The following is a 22,233-nucleotide window of genomic DNA, read 5'->3' as shown; positions in this document are numbered from 1 at the left end:
AAGTTAAAATATTATTTTTAAAAGTATAGAAGCAAAATAGAATTAAAACAATTCTTGTGGATTTAAAAATAATAAATTTTAAGCACAAGTTTAAATAAGAAATATTTAACCATGTCAACATACTCCTTCTGAAAGATTCCAGACATAGTTACAAGATTATGACTTTTGTTTATTTTATACACTGAGATGTATTTTAAAAGGGTCACAAATAAGTATGTGATGAAAATATCATTTGAGCATTTTTACTCAAGGGAGAAAAATGTTTTACAGTAATGTCAAAAGTAAAAAGGAACTCAAAAATTAATGAGCCTAAATAAATGGCTATAGAAATGCATAACTTTTTTCATTACTATTTTACAAATTCGTATTTGTTGACATTTAAGTTCATAACCAACTTGGAGACAAGCATTTTAATTTTAGCACCTAGAATGATATTTTTTATAAACATTCTTAATTTGATCACTTTAAAACAATAAAATTGTGTAAGAACCTTCTAATATGTATACATTATATATGTATATACATATAATATGTATACATACATAACCTTCTAATGTGTATGTATGTTTCCCAAACTCTGTTATGCAGAACAATGATCTGAAAAGATACTTCTCAGAAAAAAAATATCCAAGATAAAACAATTTTGGAGTAACTACATATTTGGTAAAATTAACAATTAACATTGTCACATTAAATAGTGAGAAACTTGCAGTTAAAAAAAATCTTGTTTCTAAAACTTATTTTTTACTGTCAACAAAACCTTATTGAGCAATCCCCAGTGGGTTGGGCACTGTTTCAGCCCTGGAGATAAAGCCTCACAGAAAGCATGCAAGGTCCCCACACTTACATAAAATTAGAAGGAAAAAGACAATTAATTAATACAACATATGATAGAGCCTATCACATTGAGGAAATAGGCATGTCATGTCATGTTGAAAACCAGTCATGTCTCACCAGAGGTCTACCTCAGATGGGGTCACAGGGGCAGGCTCCTAAGAAGTGTCTAACCTATAAGAAAATTGGGGAAATCAAAGGTAATACCATATGTGAAAATAATGGGATCCATAAGAGCAAAATGGTGAAGATTTGGGAGATAAGGTTATACACCCTTAAATCCTGGTTAGCACTGAGAGTTCTCCTTAAGAGAATGCATTTACTTTTTTTTTTTTTTTAATAGCCTGAGGAGACATCCAGGTTGAACATCCTAAAAGAATACTAAGTGTCCATTACTCTCCTCCTTATTAGTAATGCTGTTTTCTTCTCTAGTTGTTTTCCTGTCAATTGGTTTACCTGTCAGATTATAAAATCCTTGAGGACAAGATTTTTTTTTTTGTCTTAATGAATCCCAGGAACCTAGCATGATGCTGTCATATACTGAGTGCTCAAGAAATATTAGTTGTATCAATAAATAAATCATGATTATCACTTCTCTCCAAAGAGCAAGAGGCATGTAGTTTCTTCTATTCTTTATAAATATCAATTTAAAATGTTATTTTAATCCCTCTTCAAGAATATGGAGTAAAGGAAGGTGCTTCATTTCACAGCTAGGGGCACATTATTTGAAGATATTAACTTTCTAAAATTTTTCTTCATAGAATAATCTTTAGGAATGTCTTAAAAGTTGGATTAAGATCATGTTGATCAGCCAGTCAAAAGGTAATTTATCATATACATACCCTAAATATTTTGTTTTCACTTAAAAATGTATATTCATGTATCAGTCTTAAAAGATTGAATAATTTCTTTTGTTAACAAAAATGACCACTAAAATTCCACACTATGTCTTATGCCACATAATGCTCCAATTAAGATGATCAGACTTTCAGTTTCTGGTTTTTCAAAGTGTTATGAGAATTTAAAGATACTTGTGAAGCATTCTCAGTGTAGAATACATCTAAATTGTAATTATTTTCTTACAAATATTTTAGTTACTCCACGTACATCTAGTTAAACATAATTATTTTCAATAATTGCCTGTATTTTCAAAGCATTTAACATTGTGTTTGTAGAAACTAAATTTTTTTTATAACACATATTATAACTGATTCTACCAATCTCAGAATTCAACTGACAGGAAGAAATGTTCACGTACACAGTAAAGAGAAGTTTATGGCATGCTGTGGGCACCAGTTCGAATTTTTTAGAGGAAACAAAAATTGTTGATCAAATACAGATCAACTAAAAGAACTTTTGTATTAACATTGCATATATCAGCTTTCCCCATGGCACCATTGGGGAAATTCTGATCAAAACTGATTAACGTTGTCTATTATCTTATTATTGTAAATTATCTATACAAATTGGATGTTTGACTTCTCCAAAAGGACTGTTACAAGTTTTTTACATTTAAGTAGTTTGTTTTGTTTTTGAATTAAAAAGGGAAGGAAAATCTGTTGTTAAAGTTAAATATAAGCTTAATAAAAGCAACCTTAAATAATACATTTAAAAAAACTGATGATGAATATATCTAGTGAAAACAAAATAAAACAGACAAAAAAGAAACCCTGTAGAGTTTAACGTTCTATTTACTTGAAGTCTGTTCTATCTCTATTGAACCACTGCTATGAAGGCACTTCTTTCTACAAAGAATTTTATCCTTTTGAGCTCCTTTACCCCAAATTAAGCAAGATGGTAACATAATTTCCCCATTGTGCAATTAGCTAAAGAACTAGCATTAATGGATATTCATCATCTCCTGACACTTTCTTCTCTCACGGTACAGAGTGAGGAAGAAGGTATGAAAGCAAAAAGGAAAAAAAGGGCAGTGACAAAAGGCAATGACAATAATAAAATAGGGGGAAAACATTAAGTAATTTTCTCTCCAGTACTCTTCATTTTATTTTCCTCATGTGATTTTATTTCTCCTTAATGTTACCATTATTTACTCAACATACACTTACTTTGTAGAATAGGGTAAAGTATGATAAGAAAAGGAGCACAAAATAATGGAGGTTAGAGATATCACTAGTCATGATAGGTATATTCAATATGGAGGGCAAAATGAAACGTTCTGAAGCCCCATTGAAAAAAAGATAAAATCTGTAACGCTGAGTAGTTTATACAATCAGTAATATGAAGAAAAATATCGAGCAAGAAATCAGTTTGAAAAAACGTTAACTATTCATAACCAAGAAGTCTTTAAACATCTAAACCTGTACTTATCCCTTTGTAAAATTGGAATTTTAATACTGGTCCTGCTTCCCTCATAAGGATGTTGTGATGTTTAAGTAAGATGACATAAACAATACAACATTTCAAAATACAATTATTATTTTCAAGTATAAACTAAATATGTTTAAATTTTATTTCAAAATTTGTAAGATATATTTACAATCATATCTTGATTTTTACTTTATTGGGATTATGGTCTATTACTAAATAGCCAGAGACTCTGTATTAAAGGCTTTTAAATACAGAAAAATCTATACTAACTGATTAAATATATTTCGAGCAACTATGTTATTTTTGTTTTCTGATATCTACCATCTTACAATATCTTTTATTATCTTTCAAAGTAAATAATACATGGAGAATGAACAGTTTTACAGTAATATTTAAAATATTTGAAAATTTTAATATTTTAATATTATTTTTCTAAATATTTAAAATATTTGAAAATTTTAAATATTAAAATAAATTATAATATTATAAAATAAAAATAAATTATAATATTTTATACTATTTACACAGATCAATTATTTTTAATGACAGTAAATACAGTCCTTAACACCCATAAAATGTTTACTAATGTACAGACCCTTTTGGTACTGAAAGAATCAACATTCAAAATACCAGCATTTTATTTCTTCTTAGGCAATTCTTTTTGAACACAAAGAAAATCTGAAAAAATGTACCAAAGTCTAATTTTTCTATAGATGGAAGATCATTATCAAGAACTTACTTTATAATATGTCTGTTTTAAAAGTACTTATGTTAATGCAATAAATTTATAACTCATTATATAAACTACTGTCCCAAGTAAATTTCAAATATACAATTGTCATTTCTTCATAAAATAGTTCAACAACATACATAACATTTTTTCTTAATCAGAAGTTAGATAACTACACAATTACTATCAGTTTATGTACACTTTTGTGTCAATTTTTTCTCCACACTAAATTAAGTCTAAACTCTTGGACAATCTTTTTGTTTTAACCATGCTTGATGACAGTAGCTATTTGTCTGTTTGACTACCAACCTATATGTTTATATCAAAAAAGAATAATTTTAAAAAGATAATAAGTTGACTCTTCCATTAAGAAGATAGTTTTGGTGGGGTGCCTGGGTGGCTCAGTCGGTTAAGTGTCCCACTTCAGCCCAGGTAATGATCTCACTGTCTGTGAGTTTGAGCCCCACGTCAGGCTCTGTGCCAACAGCTCAAAGCCTGGAGCCTGCTTCAGATTCTGTGTCTCCCTCTCTCTCGGCCCCTCTCTCAAAAATACACATCAAAAAAAAATTTTTTTAAAGAAGATATTTTAGGGGACTCCTGTGTGTCTCAGTCAGTTAAGCATCTGACTTCGGCTTATCTCGTGATCTCCCGGTTCCTGGGTTTAAGCCCTGTGTTGGGCTCTGTGCTGACAGCTCGGAGCCTGGAGCCTGCTTTGGATTCTGTGTCTCCCTCTCTCTCTGCCCCTCCCCACTTACTCTCTCTCTCTCTCTCTCTCTGAAAAATAATCATTAAAAAAAAAAAGAAGATAATTTTTGTTAGCCTTTAATTAGCTTTTTGGTACTGAAAGCAATCAGCTTCAGTATTTCCATTTAATCTTAAAATATATCAAAACTCCTCTTTTGAATTTTTTCTAAGGAAAATAACTGAGATATGAATGCCACAATTTAATGTAACTATTAGGAATTAATTTTTATCCTAAAGTATGTCTCTAATTTACTAGGAATAACATATCAGTGGTTAAGAGTGGTTCAAGGAAATGTAAGACTATCAAATAAACTGTAGAATGTCTGCTAATACATACTACAGGCATCAGAAACCAAAGTTCTTTACCTCTAAAGCCAAACTAAAGATCTGTTTTTTCAATCTCTAAGGCATGTAATATTAAGTATACTCATTGGGAACTTATAAGATATTTGGAAAACCTGCAATGAGCTGCCTTGTTAATTTTATGAATTTAAAAAGTATTTTCATATCAGGCTATAGAAATTATAGGCATTAGCATCATTATCATGACACAATGTTCTTCACAATTCTCCCACTCTGACATGTATTTGGTCCCATTAAACTGGAACTTCATTCTTCCTCCCCACTTGTGATATCCTATTTTATGAGCCTCCACTCAAAAAAAAAAAATTGAAATAAAAACACTACAGCACAATTCAGTCTAGAATACAAGTGATTTTATTTAATAAAGTACCAAAAGAGTACCCCCCATCTGATTTTTAGGTAGTGTTACATTAAAAAAGTAACACACTGCATAATTCCTAAGATGATCTTTTTTGAAAATATTTCCCATGTAACTCCCAAATCAAACATGCAATGACTCTATTGTGAGACTAATTGTTTTAGATTCATTTACTCATTTCCACAAAAATTTTTCTACTCAACAAGCTTATTTAAGGCCGAAGGGATACAAAGGCAGTTAAGGTAAAAATTCTAACTTCACAAGGCCTACAATAGGGTAGACATATCTCATAAAACATGTACGTAAATAACTAAAATCCAAGGAAAGAACTACTTATGTTCACCAAACACATTTTATAAAATCCAGCATTAATGCAAGGTAACTGGGCTTACAAAGTCATGAAGTGCAGATACATACATATATGTACATATTTGGATAAATAAATTTGGATCTATATATATCTCTATATATATATAGATATATCTATATAGATATATCTATATAGATATATCTATATAGATAGATAACTATATATATAGATATAGAGATAGAGATAGATATATCCAGGTGTTTAAATTTTTGCTTTCAAAATATATATAGATATATATATATATCTATATATATCTCTATATCTCTATATCTCTATATCTCTATATATATCTCTATATATCTCTATATCTATATATCTATATATATATCTATATATATATATATCTATATATCTCTATATATATCTCTATATATCTCTATATCTCTATATCTCTATATATATATATCTTCAAAATATATATAGATATATATATACATCTATATATATCTCTATATCTATATATATATATCTATATATATATATATCTATATATATAGATATAGAGATAGAGATAGATATATCCAGGTGTTTAAATTTTTGCTTTCAAATTTTTCATTCTGAGCAGCTAATAAAGGTTCCATGAAAAAATTAGCATTAAGCTAAGTTTAAAAAATGAATAGAACTCAAACATTATTGAAAATCCACCTTGTAAAATCAACTGATAAGGAAAAGAAAGCCCCACAAAAGGGGAGGCAATAGCAAGAAGTCTTATCTAAAGTAAAAGATAATTCATGAAGTAAGTCCCCAAAGCATGCTGGAGCATAGAGAAGTAAGCACATTACCAGAGGATCTTGATTTTGTCTGCTGTCAGATAATCCCCTAAAATTATTAATGAAGTTTTATTGTTAATGATATTTATAAAAATCCTAATAGCTACCATTCATTTACTGCTTATTTTTACCAGGCATGATGCTATGGAGTCTACAAACCTTATCTCATTTAATTCTTACAATCTATAGTTTAGATAGTATCATTAACCCATTTTATAGAGAACTAAACTTAAACAGTTTCCTGATTCAATTTTATTCAATGATTCAAAGAAATATGCCACTATTTTTCAAGGGCCTAACCTAAATACACTTCTAGAATAACTAGAAATGGGGAAAAAATGAGGATATTGAAAAGTTTAGGATGATTTGAAAAAGCACCATATTCCTGTATAGGAGAAAAAAAGTGAATAGATGTTTTAACATAAATGAAGGAAATTAACAAGAATTTACCTTTAATGATTTCCCCATATAAACATTATACAATTGTATGCTACTTGAAACTAGGTGATAAATAAGTCTAGATATTGCCTGCCAGAAACCAATTGATTATATAAGTCACATAAGAAGAGAATTTTTAGAATACTCCAAGAAAAGTCAGAAAATCAGCTCATCAATTGTTAAGATTAGGGAGAAGTGTCATCCATTCCATTAGGGGCAGGAGGCTCAGGATAATTCAGAAAATGAAGTGGCAAAAGTAAGGAAGTGCTATTTAACGAAGAATCATTTGCTGAAGAATTCCAAATTATTAGCCAGGTGATAATTATGAAGTGTTCCTTACATATATCACCATCCTACACAAGAAAAACAATAATGAAAGCGTACTGAGAGAAGTCTAGGATTTTAGAAAAAAACACATAATAATGATAAGAATATTTTAATGCCAAGAGAAGAAATTGTGAAGAAGAAAATATAATCTTCATGGACATTCAAAATATGTCAAAAACTAACAACAAATTTAGGGAGAAATAAACGTACAAAATTATTCAAAAGAGAGCACAGTATGAAGGAAGTAAAACATCCTAGAAGAAAAAAAAATGAGTCCAAGAAACAAACAAGATAAATGAGATGTTCATCATATGTTCAGGTTAAACCTACTTTTCACAGTACCAGAAAGATGCCTTGTATTAAAACTAGGTGAGTCTCAGAAGTTATTGGGGAACAGAGAATGCAGGAAGTATAACATATAACAATTCCTTCAAGTAGATAGTCCTGGCCATAAGTTACAGCTGTATTAAAGGAAGACTGAGGAAGGGAAAAAGAAAAGACATTGACATTGAGCACCACTGTGCAGAACACGGCTTTTGGCAGTATCCACCGGCATTATTACTAGGATTTACAGTATTCATTGTATTTACCAGTATTCACTGGCATTAGTACTAGGATTTACAGTAAGTACAGGGGTAGCTATCAACATTTCCATTTTACAGACAAGAAAATGGAGTCTCAGAAACTATTAATCTCAGAACTAATAATTGGTGAAGTAGAAAGTCAAACATAAGTTCTTTACACGGTACAACACTGTTTAAGGATACAGGTTGAACTACATTGAATGTAAATTCAATGCAAGGAACCTTATCTCTTATCATGATGGTATCTCAAACTTAGTGAAAGTGTCTGGTGTCTGATGCGGACTCAATAAATATATGCTGAAAAAACAGGTGAATGAATATCTGGAAGAACATGTTCCCTATGGAAAAAACTATATGATTAGTGGAAACAATACAAAACAAATTCCTGAAAGAAGAAAGAAAAATGATCAATGAAAGTATTTAGTAAATATATTCTATACAAAAAGCAATATGCAAAGCTCTGTGAAGGATTTGCAATAATATAAGTAAATGAGTACTGTATAAGACAGAAGCTGTTATATTCCTTTGCAGAATCAAACATATAACAGTATATCATAATGAAAAATTGACAGAATAAACACTGTAAAATTGAAAGGTGTAGAAATTTGGAATTCAGGAAAGGAAGAGTTAGAATGGGGCTAGAAGGGTTGAAAATATTCTTGAATTATATGAGACAAAAATAGGACTTTATTTTGGGAAAGCTTGGATAGACAAAAAACAAGTCAACATGAAACTCTCCTCTTGGGTGCACACCTAAAACCTTGGGAAGGTAGATAAATAAACACATTAAAGAAGATGCTTAAATTATATACGATCAGATGAAAAATAAGTTTTCACTCAACTGGGCTATAAACTATATACACTCCTTTTACCAGCTAACAGAAAAGGCAACCTATCTAATTTCAGTATGTTTCATTTTATCCATTGACTACAGTTAAGCATAAGACTCAAAAACATTTTTGACATGTTTAATGTAATTGGAGTAAAAACATCTTTTATAGGTCTTTGAATTTTTTTGATCTTCCCATCTATCTTGGGAAATAATGGTGCTCCTTAGGCTGCCTAACCCTTTTCAAAGAAGGATTTGAAATCAACTTGGTTCAGCTGTTGAGAGTTATGCCAGAATTAGTATTCAAATGACTTAATTGGGAACTCAGAATACTATAGCAAGCAACTACCGCTTTTCCTTTCTGTTAAGGACTAGAGTACACAAAATGCTCCAAGAAATATTATGACTTTTTTTAAAAAGTGAGGATGGGCCACGGAGGCACACAAGCCTAGCACCAAGCCATGGTTATGCCATTTACTACCTATATTAAAGTTCAGGAAGTTATTCATCTTCTATAAGTTTGTTTCTCCAAACCTCAAGTAGAAAAGTTGTAGTCTGTTGTAAAAATTCAACAAAATAGCCAATGAATGCCTCACTATATAAATGTATTCAAAGCCATTCATTTTTTTCCCTTGTATTATCAGTAACTTCTAATCATTAGGGATGAAATCATTGGATGAGAGATTTTATTTCATAATATTTATAATTTTAAGAATTCACTATTTTCCAATCACTTGAGTATGTAATAGATGTATGCATTTAATCTCACTTACAATCTCTCATTTTTCCTCATACATATAACATACCTTGATTTTTTTTATCATTGTTGGCTAATCAGCAAATAAAATGCAACTAGTGCTTAATAAGTGTTTAATAGATGAATTAGCAATAAATTTACTCATTGTTTTGATCTTTTTCTTAGTAAGAGACACAAGATAGTAGAAAAGCCATGGAACTTGGGATAAAAGGATCTAGATTTGAATTCTCACTCAGCTACTACCCATTTTACCTGGGACAGGTTAACTTATTTTTCTAAGCCTGAATTTACTTGGCTATAAAACTGGGAAAGCAATAACTTATTGCATATTGTTGTGAAAGTATGTCATATATAGTAGGTACACAGTGACTGTTAGTTGAAATCTGAATCATGATGATGATGGCTTTGTCATGATTATGAACCTAAATCACTCTGCTATGCATTTGGCAAATATGCAAAATTAAAGCAAGCGTATTTTCTGAGCTTCTCCTAAGTGTATTGTCTATGAATAAATGGCAATATAGATGGAAAGTTCTTGCCCATACAGACTACTTCTAACTGTACTACCTTCAGCATACATACAGATGCCCTAAAGAAACGTAAGGGCATATCTAATCCTGAAGAATTATTTGCTACCCTATCCAGAACACACATTTGGCTTCTTTTTTATTCTCACCCTCTTATCGACTATTCCAATGTTGTCACCAGTTATCACCTCTTCTCTCCTAAACTGTCACAAATGTTAATCTTCACCCTCTAACTATTCCACTGCCATCATATTGTACTTTCTAATCCCTCTCATGTCTTCTCTTCTGTCTCTTTTCATTTCTTCCTCTGTTCTCGATGTTTCATGTGACCACCTAATTACAGTGATATTCTTACTTTTATGTTAAGTGAGTCAAATCACCATCAGTCTGTTGAGCATAAAATTTGTGGTTCCTGGAGTTACTGCATTTGCTTATCAGGCTCAATAACAAAAACACAATCATGTCCACTGAACAGAATCTTTAAAATACAAAATGCCAAGTGTTTAGCTAAACTGTCCCATGTTATTGCTGCCAAGTAGCACGCAGGGGCCTTGAACGCACTGACATTAGCCCCTTCACTTGTGCATCTCCAGAAGAGACATAAGCAAATCCAAGTTCCTGATACCACTTCCTCAAGGAGTCCTTGTGAGCAACATTCTCTCCTGCCTCCTCTTGTGTACCTTCCCCTTGTGCAAAGCTAAGATAAAACTCTACTCTTTTTGGTTAGAATTGACCTGATCTGAACCAAGACCCCAAAACACTCCACCCATCAACCCTCATAAAAGTATGTACTCCAGTTCAGCTGATCTCTCTACCTAGGTAGAGAGATTTCCCTAAGGCCCCTGGCAGTATGCCATGTGCTTCCTCCAGGACCTGTGAGTAATAAACATCTCTACTTCATTCAGTATCCCTTGTGGTTTTGTTGTTCAGTCACAGCTCACTATCTGACACCCTGGGGTTCAACAGGTGTTATTTTAACAAAATCATAGCAAAAATATATATTCATTGAATATTGTACAGTTGTACAATTGTGAAGCATATTGTAAATTATGCTTCACACATAATTGAATCAATGATTTAAATGGGGAAATATATACCCATACCAATAAGTAAATAGTGACAACAAATTTCAGATTAATAGTAGGAGAAGAAAAGCAACACAAAATTATTACCTAATATAAATTTAGTGCTTACTATGTGGTAGTTACTGTGGTAGCATTTTATGTGTATTATCTCATATAATCCATGTAGTTCTGTTAAGGACATACAAAGTGAGGGTAAGGCATTTATTTGTTCAAGGTCATGTAGCCAGTAAGTAGAGAAGTAGGAACTCAAATTCTCATAACTATCATTCTGGATACCTCAAAGCATGACAGGTTTCAATACAACTAAACAATACCAAAGGAGATAAACTCTGTGCATAAGCAAAAGTAACTTTTTATATCTATTATTCTACATTAATGATGTATGAGCAAAAAAATATCGATCAGTGACATATGCTCAATAAGACAGGAAAGCAATTATTCAAAGATTTATATATAATTTCCTGTTGTGAACATATTCCAAAAAATTAGCCCCTGACCGCACTGCAGGCCAAGATATGGAGTTATTAGGTATTTTTTAAAACAAATATAAATGGACTAGTAGCTTGGAAGGGAGACATATATCCGAATGTAAAATATGATTTTGGAACTTCAGTTTGTATAACATACATCACTTTATTATGGGAAGCGTGTAGGTTTAGGATTATTCCAATTATTTGATGAATTATATAAAATGAAATGTATTCATTTTATGGGAATTATTTTACTATAATGTATTCTTTTTATTACAAAATAGTATTTTTTTATTATTTCATTTTTATTATAATATAGTACAAATTGTGGGCTTAATTTTATGTCATCCCAGTGATTCAAAATTTTAGGTAATTTGATCAGAAGTCACTCATATAGCATAACACTTTCCTTCCTCACCTTCCTCCCTTGCCCATTACTCCTTCTCTCCTTTGAGTGCTTCAGTCAACACTAATAATGTGTCAAGCAATATGTTAACCAGTAGAGGTGCCATCAACTCTGCTGATCAATTACCAAGACATTAATGGAAAACAGGTTACTTACAAAGCAAATATATCTAAATATGTTCTCCTATAAGAAATATTTTATCTATAAGATTAGGAAAACGTTATGATTCCTTTGATTTATTCATTTAATATCCCAATACAACAGTATGTAGTGTTATTGCAAAGAATACACAAACAATATTCTTGTCTTCTGATTATTGTTCTTATGTTCACAATGTCTCTTAAATCCTTTTAATATCTCTAAATTTAATTTAGCTGAATGAGAGGAAAGGAGTTTCTGAAGACAACAGAACACATTTTTCCCATGGCCCTTTTAAATCATCCAAAACTTTTCAGTACTTTATGGCAATAGCTTTAAAGAAACCCTATCTTGTAGCATCATCATGGACACTGGACCTATATCCAAACAACTTAGTGAAATTCACTGAAGAACAATTTAGTTCTGGACCGAAAAGGGTTATAAACATTTTCCTTAAATTGAACAAATTACCAGCTATCTGAAAAGTATAATGCACTGGCTACTGTTCAAAAGAGCAACACTTAACACTGGCAACCCTGCCAAATTCCTCCTTTCCTATATTCCCCTTTTCCTAGAAAAAGTGATTAAAAGACCAATTCCCATGCCAGCTGGATGCTTAAGAGCATCAAAGGTCCTCTGTCAGGATTCAGAACTTGATATGGCTTAGAAACCACTATGCTAATAGATAACCTCTTCAACATTATAAATCAAAGCCATATGACCACATTAAAATTCTATCAGCTAGTATCAATACCCTGTGGTTTATAAAGTACTGTTGACCTGCCTCTGGGAGATGGTTGGAATGATACAAAAGTGCTGCTCTGGTTTGGGGCATATAGCTACTTTTCATAATTGAGAGTTATCAGCCAGTTCTCTCTACCCCTGTATCTTTATTGATTTGATTTAATTGAATCCTTAGGAGAAAGGAAAAAGAAGCTCCACGGGTTGAGGTAGAAACAGAAAAAAATGTTAGGAGGTCACAACAGACATTTTGCTACTTTGAACTGTCTTTCTTATCTGATGATTATAATTGTAAATGGCAAAAGTCTTCCTATATAACTTAAAATCTTGGATCTTCTTAAAATTATAACCACAATTCAAAATCTTACAACCATACCACTGTGTCTCAAACTCTCCCTGCTGAAGCCCTCAGTAATACATCTAAAATCTTGCCACAGCATGTGCATGCGCACACACACACACACACACACACATACACATAAACACACACACACTAAAGTTTTATCAGACAAGACTTATCTTTATTACACAAAATGCCTTCTACTCTATTTGGTACATTTAATTTAAAAAATGCCTTTAGTATCCAGTACCTTTCTTCAAGACCCACTAGTAGGTTATGCACTGCAATTAAAAGATACTGAGTGATTCCAATGTATGTATCTTAACCCACTAGGACTTCTGCAGGAATTACGTAAGGCAGAGACTCTTGATATATAGATTCAATAAAAAGTACTTAATCATTACAAACATGTAGATCTGCCACAGTATTAAATATAACACAATCATTAAATGTGAAACAATTAATAAACTAAAGAACAAATACATTTATCCCTTTGCTTATTCTTCCAAGGATTCACTAATGTAAAAAATAATAGATGTTAGCCTGAAAAATGTAAGGTTCTGTATTAAGGTCTAGGAATAGATGAACAAGAGTCATAGCACTTACACACTCAGGTGGTTTGTATATCAAAATTAGCAAAGAACAGGAAAGTACATTTTAACAAAATATCAAAAAAACTGCTGTTAGTAAATTTCTTCAATATCTTGCAAATGATACTACATTTTTAGATATAAGGGACTAATTAAAATCTAGTTTGAGGGGCGCCTGGGTGGCTCAGTCAGTTAGGCATCTGACTTCGGCTCAGGTCATGATCTCACAGTTCGTGAGTTTGAGCCCTACATTGGGCTCTGTGCTGACAGCTTAGAACCTGGAGCCTGCCTCAAGTTCTGTGTCTCCCTCTCTCTCTGCTCCTCCCCCGCTCATGCTCTGTCTCTTTCTCTCTCTCCTTCAAAAATAAATAAAAACATTTAAAAAAATTAAAATCTAGTTTGATAATGATTATGGCCATATAGGAAAATCCTACATTTTACTCTCCAGTAGTTTGAGAAGTTCTTGTTTCCACTGGTGAATTTGAAATCCATAAAATACCAGACAAAAAAGCATGTGACCCAATTTAAAATTTCCTATACAAAAGCCAAAAGGCAGGTAATATGATTCTCCTAGGTAAAAAGAGCAATAAATTCTATTTTCTCTTATATGTAGGAAGTGTCAATGACAATCTATAATAGATCAGCAAAACTTTAAAATGGATGGCATGGCAGAGATCAAGAAGTCCAAGTTCCCTCCCAATTCAGAAATCCTCTCTTAAGCATCCTTGAGAGAGTCAGTTCATCAATGATGGTTTTAAGATGCCATCTTTCTTGCAAAAGTATGGAGAAATATACCAAAGGTAGAACTTTATCGTGAATGCTTGTTTATATTGGAACCAGACACCTACATAAGTGCCTTTCAGAAGGTATTTTGAAGAAATTAGAGAAGATGTCACATGATCTAATAAGAAAAAAGAAAACCTTATTTACGAATTTATGTCTTAATTTATCTCTTAACAGGATATTATAGAAAAGTGATCTGATTTCTAATCATAAGATTCAAATGGCTTGAGAGACTAATTTCTACAGTGGCCAAAACACTGGACTCATGTGCATTTTTATGACTATATACTTCATTAGAAACTGGAAATTTTGATTAGTTCCTCAGGTATTAAGCTTCATAAAAGAAAAGCCTTTAATTCCTATTGATTTCAATAGGCAACTCTGTAGGAATTATCTCAGCATTCGGATCCCATATCCACAAACAGGGGTTAGTCCTTCTTCTCTTTTGCTCAGTCAATAGAAAGAAAGAAAGAAAGAAAGAAAGAAAGAAAGAAAGAAAGAATTATTGAATCTTGCCAATATATATTCATCAGCTTCTTTATGTTCCCACCCATAGTAACATTATTAACTCAAATATTATTAATCAATGTATATTTAATTAAATATTTACACATTTCGTTTATTATTCTCACCATAATCTGGGTGCAGGAAAATCTTTCTTCTTTGTAATATGCCCTAATGTCATTATGGTTTAACTTCTATGCATGTCTCCCTAAACAACTCCTATATCTAGTGCTAGTAACCAACATTTATCATGCCATGGGCAAAGTAGTCATTTAATCAAATATAATTAAAATAACTGAAGCTATTACCTTTCACTATATATCAATCAGGGTTCCACTAGCAAAACTTAAAACATTCAGGTTATTTAAAACAGAGGGATTTAATGAAAGAAACTGATTACAAAGTGTTTAGAAAAGCTGAGAAGCCATATAGGTAATGGTAAGACAGCTCAGGAAATTAGAAGAGCAGGAAGCCACTACTACTCCTAAGATATGAGAATGAATAGATGAGAGTGTAAATAGAAGTCCATGAGCCAGTGATCCAGTGGAGGATGGAACAAAGAGGTTCCCCTGGGAGATGGAGACACTGCTGGATGCTGCCCAAAGCAATGAAGAATGGAGAGTCTCACTCATCACGTCCTCTCATCTCCCCAAACTCCCCTCCATCGTGCAACTACACAACCTGAAGGCAGATGACAGTGGCTGACTGGGAAATGTTGTCTCAGGGATTAGCTCTACCATCTATCTCCAATAGCCTAGGGTAGCAGAAGGACAAAGGTTGGACTGGTTAATTGGGCCCAGAACTGTCACAAACAAGATGTGAACATTCCTCTAAGCTCTTGAGAGGTCAGGTATTGCAAAAAAATAACTTATTTCATGGAGCTGTTTAATTTCAAAGCCAATCTATTTAAAATAAGTAGTTCATTAACATGAATGTGTTCAGAGATTTATACAATCACATGGGTTTATCAATTCTTCTAAACTGAAAAGACTAGGAAAAATAAATTTACCTAGAAAAAATTTAAAATACTACATTGTCCTTTAATATAACAAATGATTGTGTATTAATATACAAAGCAATGTGTCATGCTAATTGAACAGCTTTGCGAGTCACTACAGGTAACAGTGTAGCATTTTATTCTGTATTCTAGAACACATTTTTCCCAAATGACTCAGTAAGATAATCTATTTCCCCTTCTTTTTTAAAGAAGGGAAAAAAACTTCAGAATTTTAAAAATATTTGTTCAACACTACTTAATAAGCTTATAGGTCTTTAAACAATGCCTTAATATTCTAAACTGAAATCACCTACATAGTTGAACAATGTATTTGAAATATGTAATGCATCAATGTGTAGGAATGACTCAACAGACAATATTAGACAATCCAATGATATACCAAAAGCACAGCACAATTGATTTCTACTACTATAGGTAATTCTGCATTCTCATAAATAAATCCTTTACTTTCTTATATCCAATAGCATGCATTTCAAACCAAACTAATTAATGTAGTCTAATCAAAAGGCGAATGTATAGGACAAATAGTTCCAAGAAGTGATAAATACTCATCATATCCACTTATAAATCTACTTGCGAAAGTTTTGTGGCTTCCAACGAAAATATCTTCTGTGCAAATGTGCCCTATGTTCTCTGCTGTAAGCAAAAATCGTCCTTCATATTACAATATCATATTGGGATCTCATATAACCTCCATTCAAACCTACAGTGTTAAAATGACAGCATGTGTTCAACTTTGCTAAGGTAAAAGAAGATATCACATTTAAGAAAAGAATCTCTCTTCCTTTCTTTGATTAAAGCATGACAAGCAGAGAATAGGATATTTTGAATTCATATCAGGAAGGCGGCTTAAAATGTACAAAATTCATACAGAAGAGCTGAAGTTGAAACAGATTGAAAGAATTAACTTAAAAATGACATGTATTTAAGAAAATGTTCAGGCACTGTGAGGATATAAATGAGGATGTTCCTTGTATTGTTTCCAAAGAATATTACACATTTTGGACATGTTAACATAGCTGTGTTTGTTAATAAGGTACGAATAAAGCAACTGATTCACATTAAAGCGACTGCAAACCAATATTTTAAAAGTCATCTGAAATTGATGTACTGATCCAGAACCTTATTATGTTCCCCTTGATTCTCCAGGTCTAGAAACAGAGGGTCCTGCAATGTGACTAATGTGGTTCTAGCATCTTCTGTTCTTTGCTATGTCACCCCAGGAAACATTAACTCCTATCTTCCATGTGCTACAAAATGCAATTTGAAGACTGGAGAAAAAGTTAATTTCTCCACATGCAGATTAACAAATTTTGTTAGGCATAAAATACATAAAATAAAATATGTATTAAACATAGTAGCAATTTAAGTTAATATTTAATAAATTAATGCAAATATTAATGTGTGTTTGTAGCAAATTACAATGCACTCTAAGACATGCACGCATTTAATGAAATCCAAAGTTTAAGTAAAGGAGGTACCAAATTCTCTATATTGAATAGATGTATCATTAAATACATTATCAAGAAGGTCCAAATAGCTCAAGTGAATCCTTCAGAGATTTATCAGTGAATAACATTATTAGAAGTAAGGGGAATTTTGACATTTAATATATTGCTTCACTAACTTTAAAGGCAAAATTCAAATGATAAGAATGCTGCAATTATGAAATGGAATTTCATTATAAGTTCACTATTTAAGCTAAACAGAGAAGATGATTTATAAAATGATACATATAGTTAGTAGATCACAGAATGATTTCCGTTTCGTATCATAATGCCACTTAGGGAAACTTTTGTTTTTCTTGATTTTTTTTTCTCTAAAACAGACATTCTGGCATTTAGAAGATAGAAATGTATCATTTGACCTTTAAACTTCTGTTTCATTAATGTAACCACAAGCAACAGAGTCACTGACCGACATTTTTGCACTTTCGGGCCTTTAGCTCTTAAAGTTATTTGATAACTGCTATACCACTACTTGCTTTTTATTAGAGACACTTTTGAGGAATGTGTTACATTAAAAATAGAGCCTACTGGGTAAAGCTTAATGAATGATATCATGTAATTCAGTAAAGTGTTCTCCTGAACACCAGATTTTTGTACTTTGATGTGAGGGGGTGTATGCAGGAGGGTAAATTTTGTTTTGTTTTGTTTCCTAATTAATTAGAGAATACCATCAAATATAATTCTAAGTCTCCAATGTAAAAACATAAACTATAACTATGACATTACTTTTGATAAGAAATGTGGCACCTGACTTACACACTCAATTAGTCCTTAAGCTCTGTCTGTAGTGGTCTATGAACAGAGTAAATGCCAGATGCAGAAGAAGAGTCAAGAAAAACAACTCATACAATTTAACATTTTTTTAACAGAGAGAAAATTTCTTATAAATGCATACATTAAAATAGTTTAAAAACCTATGAGCAATGTAGAAAGGTAAAAAGTGGAATACTCCCTAGAGAATTACAGAATTTGTACTACCCAAATTACTTTGGGTAAAAAGTAATGCTGATAGGATTTCTGTTTCATATGACACAAAATTTTCTGTTTATTAAAAAAATAAACACCGTAATCGGTAAAAAAAAAAAAAAATCACTTAGAAGAGACAGATTCTATTCTTTCTAAAAAGTTTAAAAGTCAAAAGTTCTCTAATTAAGATATTACAAAACTCAGGACACAGCCTATAAATGGATGTGGTACCACGTACACAAGTAAACAAGGACTGCACCAAAGCAATAACACTAGAAAGATATTGCCCCCACTAGTTAGAGAAGCTTCACTATTGTAAGTGATGGGTGAACTAAATATAGGTCTCCTAGAAGCAGAATGTGGTTCCAGCTATTTTAGTTAGCCATAGCATGTATTAGATTCATTAGAAATAAAATGCCAAGATATATCATCAAAAGGCAAGTAGTCTATCAAACCCTTTAGGTTGAAAATGTTAATGTTCATTACAAATAAGCAGTGCACTGCTACAAACACATAGATTGCAGCCCCCATGATACGTGTTTGCAGCCTCTGAAGTGTTTCGTTCTTACCACTGTTGTTCAAACTTCCAAAACAAACTTAATATAAAAAAAAGAAAATGTGCATTTTATTTATAGCCTCTATGTGACATAGAATTCATAGCTTTTACCAGCAATGAAAAGGTATTAAAGTTATAACAAATTATTTGTTATTTGTGTATACATTCAGTGGCATTTTGTATTTACAGCAGCAAAGATAACATATATTATAAAAGCATATTAGTTATTAGGGTATGTCAGAAATTATTATAGTATTCCACACAAATTTGGACTCATAAGCATGTTTCAGAAGGTGTAAAACATATACCACACCCAGAACCCAGATCATTAAATTTAAAATATGTTGCACAATTCAAACAGAAACATAGCCTACTCTCTTTCACCTTAGACATGCCGCGTATACTGATTTTGTGCATCCACACTTACAAGCCAACTACCACCCAGTGGAGAGAAAGAAGATCTTTCAGGGAGATTTGAAGTGTACGTCAGTTGGGGGTGACAGGGGGAGAAGGTAGGGCGATGAGAAATGAAGGAATAAGAGTGTTTAGCCTTGTTTAGATCTAAGCACTGCTGATCATCAATTCATATTTTCACAAGAGAAAAAAAAATGTTTCCAGGATCTCACTCTGCAGTGTTGCTTTGGGGTAAAATCGGGCTACGGATGTTCACTAATGACAAAACATTTTGGTGCTCAACCTTAGGGAAAAGAAGGGAGGAAAGAAGGGTGAGAAAAAGAAGTAAAGCTAAAGATGGAAAGAGGGAGGAAGGAAAGGAGAAAGAAGAGACAGAGAAACAGAGAGAAAGAGAGAGAGAAACAGAGAGAGAGGGACCATGTGTACACATGTGTGAGAGTGACAGTGTGTGGAACGGTAAAGGAGTGTGTGCCTTTTAAACAGTGAAAGAGAACGTGAATATGAAAGTGGCTGTTAGAGCACGGAAGGGCCAGTGTGTGTGAGGATGTGAAACAGAGAGTATGTGAGTGAGTGTGTTTAAGGGAAAGAGCTTTGTGAGTGTGAGAAGATGGTACTGTAAGGGTTCAGAGGGAACATGCATGTGTATGTGACGATGATGGGAAAGGATGTGGGAAGAAGGATGGGGAATGTGAGTCAAACACAGGGAGACAAGACCACAGAATAGGAACATTAATAAGGGAGAAAAAGAAGGGATGGAGAAAGGTGAAGAGTGGAGGAAAGGCGGTTAAATATGATCAGAAATCAGAGTGGTGAAGATATACAGGAGGAGAAAATAGAAAAGGGAGGAAAGAATAGAGAGCACAGAAAAGGGACGAAAAGAGGCAATATAGGAAAAGGAGAGTAGGAAGGAAGTGGGAAAATGGGAAAAGAAAATGAGGAGGGAGAAAAGAGAGAGGGGAGAAAACGATCAGCGGAAAGAAAGAAAGCTGAGGAGGGAGAAATTGAGCCTAAGTGTCCAAGTGAAAGGGAAAATAAATGGGAGCAGGGAGGCAGCAGTTTGAAAAAGTCGCTTAGGCTAGAGTAAAATAGAAACAAACCTGATAAACTTGTCAGACTCTCCACGAGTACCCCATGACAGTAAAACAGAGACCTTGTGAATTGAGTTTCAAAGTGGCACCTGCCCCTCCTAAACCTCACACTTCACTCATCCCTGGGCTACTTGGCGTTCCCGCAAAGTGCTTTAGCATCACGCGTCCAGCTTCCTACCTGCCCCAGCATCAAGGGGCCAGGCACCGGGCAGAAGCAGCACCTGTATTCCTTGCGGTGTGGTTTTTTGATGGTGATCACCACCAGCATTCTTACTCGGGGTTAAATAAATAAATAAATAAATAAAAGCAAGAAGGGTGGAAAGAGACACAGAAAGAAAGACTGAGACAAGTACGAAAAGCACGCCGTTCATCCTACCTAAGCACCGCCGTGTCCCCTTTTCTGACCATCATGTTGTCCACGGCCGCCCAGGGGAAGTCCACACTCTGTCCAGCCGGGAGGCAGGAGGGTAGCAGGCAGCACAGGCTGAGGAGCACCGCCGCCAGCCACTGGTTCGAGCAACAAGCACCCTGCACCAACAGCATCATGTCCATCCCTGCTAGGGCTGCTCACTCTCCAGCAGCTTTCAGCTCGCACTCCCCCACCCCCTGGTGCTGGCGAGTCTTCCCGGGAACCAGGCGGCGCGCCACAGGATTTTTTTTCTTTTTTTTTTTCTTTTTTTTTTTCTTTTTTCTTTTTTTTTTTCTTATTTTGTGGGGGGAGTTTTGGGAGGTGGGGGGGTGGGGGGTTTCTTTCCTTTCTTTTTTTTTTCCTTCCCCCTCTAGTTGTTGGCTGTTGTTTCTCTCTCTCTCTTTTTTTTTTTTTTTTGCCTCCCCTCCTCCTCTTCGCTTTCCCTCCCTCCCTCCCCTCCCACCCCCTGGCACCACACTACACCTCCTCTCGGTTGCGTTTGGCCGAGTCCGGAGTGAGTCTAATTCTCGGGCGGCTCGCACACCATCTAGCGAGGAGGCGAGCGCGCCGGCGAGTGAGGGAGGAGGCGCGGCGGCGGCGGAGGCTGGGCGAGCGGCGGCGGCGGGCGGCTGCAATCGCAGCAGCAGCAGCAGAAGCAGCGCGGGGCGCAGCGGCGGCCGCTGGCCCCCGGGCTCGCGCGCGTTGCCAAGCGGCCGTTTCCTTAGCAACCCCGCCCGGGGACTGGGGATGCAGCGGGGTGGCGGGGGGGGGGGGGGGGGATGAAGGGGAGAAAAAAAAGAAAGAAAACGGGGGAAAAAATCCCGAGGAGGTATATCACAATTACGCAAAGTGAGAGGAAAAGAGAGCTGGGTCTTAGACAAAATGCTACCCTTCTTGTCATGTGCACTAGAGATGTTTTGCTAGAAAAGTCTCCGCGTCGGTGCTGAGGTGAAGAGAGCCGAGGGGCGCATTGCTTTTCCTCTCTGGTGCGTTTTACCTCATGAGACACCGTAACTTTAAAGTACTCCAAGTTGTAGTCGGCGCCATCATGACGCTGAGGACCGTGAGATTTTATTGTTTATTTTTTTCCAATCTCGCTTGGGCGACGGCACTACAGTCGACAAGTTGGCTACAACCGGCCAACTAGTTCACTCTTTACCTCTTTTCGGAAATAGGTAGGACGGTGGCGGGAACGCTGCTTTTTGAGGGCACCTGAAAGGGTGCGTGCAAGGCCCTGCGGTAGCGAAGCTGGTGTGTC

At 34.2% G+C, this 22,233-nt stretch overlaps 1 protein-coding gene across 1 annotated transcript in view; it reads right to left on the bottom strand.

Moving 5' to 3' along the window:
- The window catches only part of NEGR1 (neuronal growth regulator 1), an 855,325-nt gene extending 833,946 nt beyond the window's left edge, over window positions 1-21,379 (bottom strand). Inside the window, exon 1 of the mRNA XM_060626826.3 lies at window positions 20,943-21,379. Coding sequence (XP_060482809.1) covers window positions 20,943-21,118 — 176 coding nt within the window. The 5' untranslated portion in view covers window positions 21,119-21,379. The remainder of the gene's footprint in view (window positions 1-20,942) is intronic.
- Between the last annotated feature and the right edge of the window lie 854 nt (window positions 21,380-22,233).

Source organism: Panthera onca, chromosome C1, assembly GCF_046562875.1.
Source record: "Panthera onca isolate mPanOnc1 chromosome C1, mPanOnc1 haplotype 2, whole genome shotgun sequence".
Taxonomy (NCBI): domain Eukaryota; kingdom Metazoa; phylum Chordata; class Mammalia; order Carnivora; family Felidae; genus Panthera; species Panthera onca.
This window is presented reverse-complemented; position numbering and strand designations above follow the sequence as displayed.